This window comes from Gopherus evgoodei, chromosome 18 (genome assembly GCF_007399415.2).
Source record: "Gopherus evgoodei ecotype Sinaloan lineage chromosome 18, rGopEvg1_v1.p, whole genome shotgun sequence".
Taxonomy (NCBI): Eukaryota; Metazoa; Chordata; order Testudines; family Testudinidae; genus Gopherus; species Gopherus evgoodei.
In genome coordinates this window covers 15,713,756-15,723,839 of record NC_044339.1, presented here as the reverse complement: position 1 = coordinate 15,723,839, position 10,084 = coordinate 15,713,756, and the positions used below count along the sequence as shown (strand labels likewise).

The window sequence follows — 10,084 nt, the reverse complement described above, 5'->3', positions numbered from 1 at the left end:
GGGTCCACTGGGTCAGGCTAGGGAAGACGCACGATTGGCTCTACGCTGCCGCGAACGAAGAAGGAAGTGTGTGTACATTGGCTGAAATTCAGCAATTCGCATCCCTGTGCTGAGCCAACCGCAGTAATTCGCAGCATGTGGTGGAACGGAGAACATGCATGCCCGCTGCTGGTACGCAAACATAAACCCAGACTTTGGCTCAATTTCCACTAGCACCATTACTGTTGATCACATGCCCCACCCTATGGAGGTTGCTTGGTCAGAGCTGCTGGAATGTGATTTTCAAGTCGCTTGCAAGTTTGGGTTGAAGAGGCACCCGAACGACTGGACACTTCTCAGAACCATGAAAATAGTGTGGGTCTGCAAAGCTGGACCAGAAGTCAGTGTTGACAACTCTCACGATGTTATTGCCAATCTCATGCTACTTGATATTCTTCAAGTGCCAGCTCCTGGAGTCAAGTGACTTCATCAAAATCTCAGCTATCATTTTAAAAAGTACGTTTCTAGCCCTCGTGATGGAGAACAAAGCTTTTCAAATGCTTGTGGTTGGCTAGACTGAAATACCAGGACAGCCTGTGCTGTGATACTTCTTGTCCCAGATGGAACCAGGAAGTACAAATGTGTAGGAGAAAACAAGGTGAACATAATGCCTCAGCTGGAGTTTTGGGCAATGTTCTCATTTTATTTCTCAGCCATTTTCCATCATTCATATCAGACAACTGGGGCAAACAGCAATGCCTTTAAATCGCTACCAGCTAGGACCCTGATCCTGTAAACTGTAGGGGCATGCCAGTCAACCTGGCTCTTTTTATTATGGCTTCTACAACATTTGCAATCCCAAAACAGCAGAATTTAGGGCTTCCCCTTTTCTGCCTTTCTGGTGGCTTTTATTTTATCTGTCCCGGCAGCCCCTAAACTTGGTGAACTGGCGGGAGTAGGAAAAACAGGATAAAAAGTGAGTTTATTTTTCTTGTAGATTTCATCCAACTGCAGCGACTGCTTTGCTCCCAGATGGGCACTGTGGGCCAGATCCTCAGCAGCTGTAAATCAGCATAGCTCCAGTGACTTCAGTGGCATCTGGTTTACACCAGCTCCAAATTTGTCCTTTGGGATCCAATGATACTGGCATTGCAAATACATTTTATATATTAAAAACATAGCATTAAAAACCAACCCACATTAAAACCCTTCTGAGTAACATTGATTTTTGTTTCAAAGTAGACACATTATTGAACTATGTTCCCAGCTAACTATCGGTTAGCATTTCAAATAAATCCTGGTGAATTGCATTTGTGTTTCCTAAAGGTTTCAGGTTTCCTAGCTGACAAGGGAATCATGGATGTAGATAAACCGGCCCAGAATAAATCAATGGAAACACATTTGAAGACTGACAGATTCCATCTAACTTATTAGCATTCTTAGGATATTTTAATGTAGATAAGCGGCTTGGACCTTGGCCAATAATACTGTGACTCCACCACCAATCAAGAAATAATTAAATAAACAGCCCCAGTGCACCTGCACTGAGTGACTGCAAACAGCAAAGAACAGAGGCTGAACCTTGCTTGCTTGATGGATTGTGACAGGAAGGTTTATTTCACAACAGTCAGCTGACATTCATGCTCTTAATGCTCTTTTTATTATTAAGATAACTAGAAGGATGCTGTCAAGAGAAATGTCATCTGCTCTAAGACTGCAGTCCTTGCCTGTTACTAAGAATACCTGCAGTTATAAAAATGGATTTTTAAAAATCTCATGGACATTTCACCATTTATGCTGGTTGTTCACTTTTTTCATCTCATTTACCTTGGGAGATTAGGGTCAGATTTTGCACATGATGAACTCGAGAGGCCACAAACTCCATTGCAGGTGCACAAACCCCTGTACTGAAGTATGTGCACATTGGAAATACCTGACTTTGAAGACTGACTGGTCAGTTTCACTTTTGTTGCTAGTAAGTCTGGGGCAAAGTCCAGAGTCTTTCTCTGTGTTTCTATGGCCCCTAGCCCAGGGGAGCCCAGAGCCTGCATGGACCCTGGGTTCTGTTACCCTACAATTGATAAACAATATTAATAATGAGGTTGTTGTGTTTGGTTTCCCAAAAATGCGAGAGGACAGTTAGGATAAGATTCTCTGCTGCCAGGAAGAAGTTGCTAGTATGAGAACACAGTATAACTATGATCAGGGCTGGCTCCAGGGTTTTTGCCGCCCCAAGTGGGAAAAAAAAAAGCTGCGATCGGTGGCAGCTCCACCACGCTGTTTTCTAATTCGGTGGCAGGTCCTTCCCTCTGAGAGAGACCAAGGGACCCGTCGCCGAATTGCCACCGAAGAGCCTGATGTGCCACCCCTTCCCCTTGGCCGCCCCAAGCACCTGCTTGCTGAGCTGGTGCCTGGAGCCGGCCCTGTCTGTGATTAGTATTTATAGGTATCACAGTATTGAATGGAGTGTAATACCCAATCCAGTATGTCCCAGCAAATCAGTGAAATTGGATCCCATAAATTAAGCCTGTTTACCAGCCACACCTCTAATATTGGGCACCCGTATGTGCTGGCCTACTTTACTGGGAGCTCTTCTCTTTCTAATGCATCGCACAGCCTTCCCTGGCTCTAGAACGCATGTTGGCTCACACTGTGATCTCAGTTACACTGGCATAAATCCAGAACAACTTCAGGGCATCCAGTGGAGTTATTCCAGATTTACCTCAATATAAATGAAAGCAGAATTGAGCCCATAGGGAGCTGGGAGGAGATTGTAGTTTTCATATTGAATTCTGCTTGGAAAACAATATGGGTTCAAATGAATCACCTAGAAATCAAAATAGCGTTGCAAACCTCAAAAAACAGCATGAGAGGTTCACAGCACCTCCAGTTCCTCCAGCTTTTCCCAGCCCTGGTAAGACCCTCTTAGCAAGTGGGAGAGAAGTTTTGCTAAGTGTCTCCTGCCAGCAGATATTAGATGCTGTAGTTTGTGCGGTAAACATGAATTTCTCTCACCGACCCCGGAACCACCCAGAGCACTACTGGTGGGAGAACAATTTCTCAAATGTCTTTATAGCGACAGCACCACCTTGTGGGTTCTTACAACTCCTGCCTTTGGTTTTGGTTTATTGACGGCCTTTTCTCCCTGCCAAGGAGACATTCTGGAGGATGTGATCCACCTTCCCAAACTACCCCAACCACTGAAAACATGGGGATGGCACACAGGCCCCTTTACACAACTCTGACAGAGTCAACTACATGCACACCCACTGGAAGGTCCCTTTACACAACTGGAACTGTGGAAGGGGCCTTACTGCAAATAATAGGAAGGAAGGCTGGACACAGAGGACAAACACCATCTTTTATGCGCCTCCTACCATCTGGGGAGAATTAGCATGTGATCATTTATTACACTAAGGTCTTTCTAGTGAAGGATGGACCTCAAAAGCTTTGTTTGTACCATCACCCCAAATAAATGGATGCTCATCAGAACCTCTTGGCTTCCACTCTGCTGACCTGAGCTCCCCCTGCAGTTACCCAGATACAGGATTCTTCTTCCTGTGCTCAAGGCAAACGTTTGTAGTAGAATTGCTATCAGCTGCTAAACAGTCGCCATGTTCCACCTCAGCCCTGGCTTATTTCAGTGGTGGGCAAAGTGATGAATGAAAACAGGGCCTGATTTTCCAAGGTGCTGGGTACCCACAATTTCAGGTGGGAGATGCAGGTGTACTTGAAAACCAGGCCCATAGTTTGTAGGATATTTTTCCAGGATCCTTCAGCATGAACGGCACCTGAAAGGCAAGATATTCTTTCATTCTTCTTATGCCCCATAGAAGCAAAACTTAATGCTTCAGGAGAGCACTTCACAGGGCTAAGCACTCACCACCTGACCCTGTCTGGAAGATCAAAGGCCTTGCCAATGCCTAGTAAAAGCAGGTTATCATGTAACACAAGGAGCCTCAGAGAGGGGGAACATGTTGGTGCTTGTCAGAAGGTCTGCAGTTCATTACAAGCAGCACAGAATTTACTGTGCAGACCTGAAGCTCTAGTGAATGTCACTCAGGCCACAACAGCCACAATCACTTTCCAAAGCTCTGGGCAGCTGACCTCCAAGCTAGCTGATGGACTGGATCTGTAGTTGTCTTTGCCTGGAGAGTGTCTTACTACGAGGGAGTGGTGCTGTGTGACTCTGCTGACTTGGTGTCGCTCATTGTCTAGAGGAATGTTGGCAGCAGTGCTGAAAGAAGTTACATGTGTGCTGGGAAACAGACATTATCCTATTAACCATTAGCAACCAGGTCCTCCTCCCGAATCCATTTAGTCACTGAGTAAACAGCACGGAGCACAGACCTAGATGCAGAAAGCCACGAGGACAGTGTGTTCTTCAGAGCCTACATGCTTCACTGGACATTAAGGGGACACTCTCAAGGTCAGAGAGACTGACATGTTTCACTTGCATTGATTTTTATCTCATACTGTCTGTGCGATACCTTATACGCAGGGGCTTTATTTCCCCCCAACAGCTTCACTACTTGGTTGAATTTTTCTTTTTGAATTAATACCAGTGGGCCGGCACCGAAGAACAACCCAGCGATAACGAAAGCTTGCAAAGGCTGCCATTCCGGAAGCAACCCTGCAGTAACAAACCGGGGTGTGAAGTCTCACACTGAGCAACAACACTGCCATAACAAGTTGTGTGTACAGCCGCGCCCGCCGGAGCCACCCTACGCACGTGACTGTGGCAGGAAAATGATTGGTAAGGAAAACTACTGTCCTTTCTGTCTAAAAAGGGGTTGGCTCTGAGAGCTTTATTTGTTTATTTTTTATGATGAAAAATATCACAACGGTGTCTGTGTGGTTTTGAGGATGTGAGTGTTGTGAAACTCCAGAAATTCTCCCTGTATGTCTTTTGAATCTCTGTATGGAAGAGCCCCACCTCCAAAAGCAGAGAGCTGAGCCCCACAGGGGAACAAGGGGTTCGTTATTTGATCATCCTCATTTTGACTCATGGCAAGTTGACGTAGAGCCTTTGCAGCCTTGTTTTAATTCCCTAATTTCCATAGTCCCCTCTGCAGTGATGGTGGTGGGGTGTAGTTAATGGAACTAATATTCAGCAGATTCTTTGTTGCTTGTTGAAAAAAAAAATGAGGCAGGAGAGCAGAGGCCGAGTTCCTGAGGAGATGGATGGAGCTGAGTGAGGAGATGAGCCTGGAAGGAGAGTCGATGGGGAACAGCTCTGAATCTGGCATTCAGCTCCTGGAGAATAACTCACCATCTGCCGCTGTGCACCAGGACTGGAGAGAGCTTCACCTGGCAGCTTGGGATGGCAACATCCACCTGATGAAGCAGCTACTGCGGCAGGGGGCAGTAATAGAGAGCAGGTGAGCCCCCTCGAGCCAGCTGCTCCCACTCTACCCCAGCTCTGTCTCACTCATTCGCTCTCAAGCCGTCTCGCGCTGAAATAAACACCTTGAGGTTTCATTTTTGTGCCCACACAGGGATGAGAAGGGATGGACGCCCTTACATGGTGCCACGCTGAAGGGGTCCATCATGCTGGTGAAGTTCCTGGTGCAGCGCGGAGCCGTGGTCCATGCCACGGACCGGGCACACTACACCCCGCTGCACCATGCCTCTTGGAGCGGCCATACCCAAGTGGCTGAGTTTCTCCTGGCTCGGGGATCCCCAGCATCAGCCGTGACTAAAGGGGGCCTCACCCCACTTCACTGTGCAGCAGCCAGCGGTCACACCCTCATCGTGCAGTTGCTCCTACGACAAGGCACAGATCCTGCCAGCGGGGACAACAACCGGTGGACGGCACTGCACTGGGCGACTGTGAACAGCCAGCTGCATATTATGGACTTGCTGATTTGCCAGGGTCTCTCCCCAGACCTGGGCAGTAATGGAGGCATCACAGCACTGCACATCGCGGCAGAGACGGGAAAAAGTGATGCTCTAAGATTCTTGCTAGCCAAGGGTGCCAACATCAATGCTCAGGATGGGCTGGGGAGAACAGCACTTGCCATTGCATCCAATAATGGCAATCAAGAGGTAGGCCCCCGACATCCATTCTTCTTAAGGCACTGAATTCTGCAATATGCTCATGGCAATGGTTCATTATCAGTTGATTAGGGTCAGCAAGCTGGGAGAGATGACCACTGAAGTCCATCAATAATAATATGAATATTTAGCTCTTACGTAGCACTTTTCATCCATAGATCTCAAAACACTTTACAAAGAGGTCTGTATCATTATTCCCATTTTACAGATGTGGAAACTGAGGCACGGGGGGAAGTGACCTGCCCAAGGTCTCCCCACAGGTCAGTGGCAGAGCTGGGAATAGAAGACAGGTCTCCTGAATCCCAGTCCAGTGCTCACTTGGGACAATCTGAGATGTGAATGTTATGTCTGGGTTATCAACACTGACAGCTTTCTCTCTTGATTGTCCTCTGGGGTTCCAAAGTTCCACAGGGTGGAAAGATATGCCTGAATAGATGCAGCTAGCTCCATTGACTGGTGGCTCGTATTGAACTATATGACCTCTGACACAATGGCACAATGGGCTTAGCTTCTCTGTGCATGTTTAGGGAAAAGATACGTCACAAAAACTTAAAGGACTCTACTTTCTAACAGCACCTTGGCTGAAGATAGATCATATTCTGGTGATGGCATTCAATAGCTTAGGTGCCATTGGTAGTTTGTACAGGTGCACTAAATGCACTTTTTAAAGCAGGAAATTCCCCCTGCCCTCCTCGACCCCCAGCTATCAGAACACAAGGGAGAGTTCAATGAGTGACTTTAAAATAGGAGAATGAAATGGAAGAATTAAAAGGCAAATGCAAAGATAAAATGCAAATGAAACTTGTAAACTGAAAACAGAATGGCAAGGCACACTCTAGGAATTATTTTGGGGGAGTTCTGTGGCTTGTGTTATACAGGTCAGACTAGATGATCACAATGGTTCTTTCTGGCCATGGGATCTATAAATCTATGAAATTTATATTCACCAAGAAAAACAAATCTACTAGACTATGCCTGGCTGAGAATACTTCAGAAAGAAGCAGGAAGCTGCATTTACTGCTAAAAACACTTATTCACTAAAACTGAAATCCTGGCCCTACTGAAGCCCTCAGAAGGAGTTTCCAGTTTCTTGTCCCATGCCAAGACTTGAAGAGCAAGAAGTAATACTCATTTTAAGGCCTTGATCCTGTAGTGAACTCTATATTGGCACAAGGGTCTCTGAGACTGCAAATGGCCACTGAAATTGCTGTAGGTTGTGCAGTGTGGGCCTGGTCCTACAAGATGCCGACCCATTCCTAAGAGGTGCTGAGTGCCCTCAACTCCTGTTGACTTGGAAATGAAAATAGCTGATCGCAAGACGTGCTCACGGTTTTGCAGGTTTGGGCTCAATATTCCAATGTATTGCAAGAAGGCGGAACGCATGCCCATTCGTTTGCATGGGGCTATGCAACTGAACTCTCTTTTTCTTTTCCCAGATTACAGAACTGTTGCTGAAAAGCAAAGCTGACGTGAACTTGAAGGACCACTACGGCTGCACGGCACTCCACAAGGCAGCAGCTGCGGGACACTTGGCCCTCGTCCACCTGCTGATTAAGACAGGAGCTGTTGCCAACATTAGGGACTGTCTGAATCTGACTCCGCTTCACAGAGCTGCCTGCTGTGGGCACAGCGAGGTAGCCAGCTACCTTCTGGACCATGGAGCTGAGATCAATGCAGCCGGCTGGCTAAACAAAACCCCGCTGCACTTGGCCGTGGAAAAAAATCACTTCCTTTTAATGGAGCTGCTGCTGGGGAAGGGGGCAAGTCTGTCCCTCAGAACTCGCTGGCATGAAACAGCACAGGATCTAGTGTCAGACAGGGTCCTTCCTGCGGGCACTCCATCCACTTCCCAGGAGATGACGAGCTGCAATCCGGACCTGAACTAGATCTCAACTCGAGTACAGTTAGCTGGACCTGAGAGGCATGAGAACAACTTTGTCCTTCAGTCTCCTCTGCTGACATCTTGTGAAGAAAGATCAGACTTTCCCATCGTTCCAGTATTAACCGATAAAGGGCCTGATTCTCATTTACATTGTTCTGCAGTGTAACAGAACCTTAAAGGGAGTATAAATATACTGTATATCCATTGTAAGGCCCCTTTATACCGCTAGAGTGGTGTCACAGGGCCTTAGTATAAATGAGAATAAGGCTCTAACTTTTTAAAAGATTCTGTCTTTACCAATGTGCTGCTGTAATATGTATTTACTAGGGATGTGATTAAACCATCTTTGGGGATTCATTGGATACCAGATAATGTAGCCACTGGATACTAAGATGAATCCTAAAGCCTCAGGGAGGTGGGATGGGTGGTGCTCAAGGCGGAAGATGGGGCCCTGGAAAGGGCGGTCAGAGTAATGAAGCAGCAGAGGACATGGTAAGGGAGATTGGTAGATTGGCCAGGCAGTGAGAAGCAAGACCACACTTAAAATGGCCACCGTCATCAATTTAGCTTGGGATGCAAAAGAAGGGCAAAATGGCCAGATCTGTGCTATTTACAATCATCCTATCTCTAGAATACACCCTTGTACATTGGAATAATCCTATGCTGATGTCTTCTTATATTCAGACGGTGGACATGTAATAAACCTGTATGCATAAAAGAAACACTGAATCAATGGATAAATTACCAGCTCTTGTAGTATAGGAAGCACTGAACCAGCAAAGCTGTCATCTAGGCAATAACTGCACCTGCTGCCTCCATATAGGGCAGGATTCCAAATGAATGCAGGATGTAATTTGTTTCCAAGTCGAAAAACAGCTCCAATGCTCCCAAGGAGTCACTTCCATGCCTGCAGCCACAATCAAACACGTACATTTTGAAGGAGGGTTGAAGACATGTAATAAAAATAAGTCAACAGAAGTTAAATGAAAATAAGAACTAGGTCTTGGTTAAAGCTGGATGGATAATATTTGTCAAGCAATAGCACTATTCACTATTCAAAGTTTTGCATTACTCAACTTTACAGCTGGTTGAGTGCAGTATTTGATGAATAATACATGATCCAGACAATATTTTACTTATAAATCATATTATCCAGTATTTGAACAGTTCCCTTTTCAGTCTATAACCCCCACCGTGGACATTAACTCATGTTACAATAATAATTTTGCACGTCTATGGCTCCTTCTAACCAATGGTCTCAAAGCACTTTGTTATTTTTTACTATTATTAATTTACGTAGCTCTTTCCAAGCACAGACTAAGGCGTCTTCCCTAGCCATTAGCTTGTATATAGACTTAGGCTTTGTCCGTTTAGCTGGATTCACACAGGCAGATCCCTGCACTCATGCAGAACCCCCAAAAGTCAGTGGGGTTCTGCACTGGTGCAGGGGTCCCATGCACAAAGCAGTTTGTAGGGCCTAGAATAGACATGACAAAGCTTGGGCTAACAGTTCAGATGAGGAGAGATTGCTGGCAATGTGGACACCTTTAGAAGGTGTAAACTAGCAGTGTGCAACAATCACAACAAAATTCTGTTGGGTCACCTGCGTCCTTCCTACAGGCTCTTCTAGTGTAATGATCTCAGCAAAGTAAGCTTGGTCTTACATGGCCAGAAATCAAACAGAGGCATGTCCCCCAGTCTGGGCGACTACATTCAGCACTGTACGTGACTGTGGGATGCGACAAGGTAGCTTAAAAGACAACCATCTTTTAACAACACATTTCCAGCACACGTACATAACTGTTTATACGCAACCCATACCTACATCACACACACATATTCATGACCAGCATGTAACCATTTTTCATGATACCTCACAAGAACTGTTTGGCTAAATATAAAAGCGTGTCTGATGTAGTGAATTTGTCAGATCTGCTGGGATTTATGGTTACATAACAGTGCGCCCTTTGCCAGTTGGCGTAAAAGAGCCCTTCAGGGCACAACTACCTATGAAATTGTAGGCTCAACTGTGAAAAGTGAATAAAAGTTCAGAAAGTGTCACAATAACCTATAAAAACAAATGTTGACGGGAAAAGGTGCAAAAGATGTGTACCAGCGACCCTGAATCTTCTTTAAGACTGTTTAATGTCAGACAGCGATTGGGTC

At 45.9% G+C, this 10,084-nt stretch overlaps 1 protein-coding gene across 1 annotated transcript; it reads left to right on the top strand.

Moving 5' to 3' along the window:
* Positions 1 to 4,533: 4,533 nt before the first annotated feature.
* On the top strand, positions 4,534 to 8,595 carry ANKRD65 (ankyrin repeat domain 65; the record flags this gene model as incomplete). The annotated part of the gene is made up of 4 exons (XM_030537902.1): positions 4,534 to 4,735; positions 5,129 to 5,360; positions 5,478 to 6,027; positions 7,473 to 8,595. Coding segments are annotated over 4 exons (1,434 nt in total), but the record flags the coding sequence as incomplete, so codon positions are not given.
* Positions 8,596 to 10,084: the final 1,489 nt, after the last annotated feature.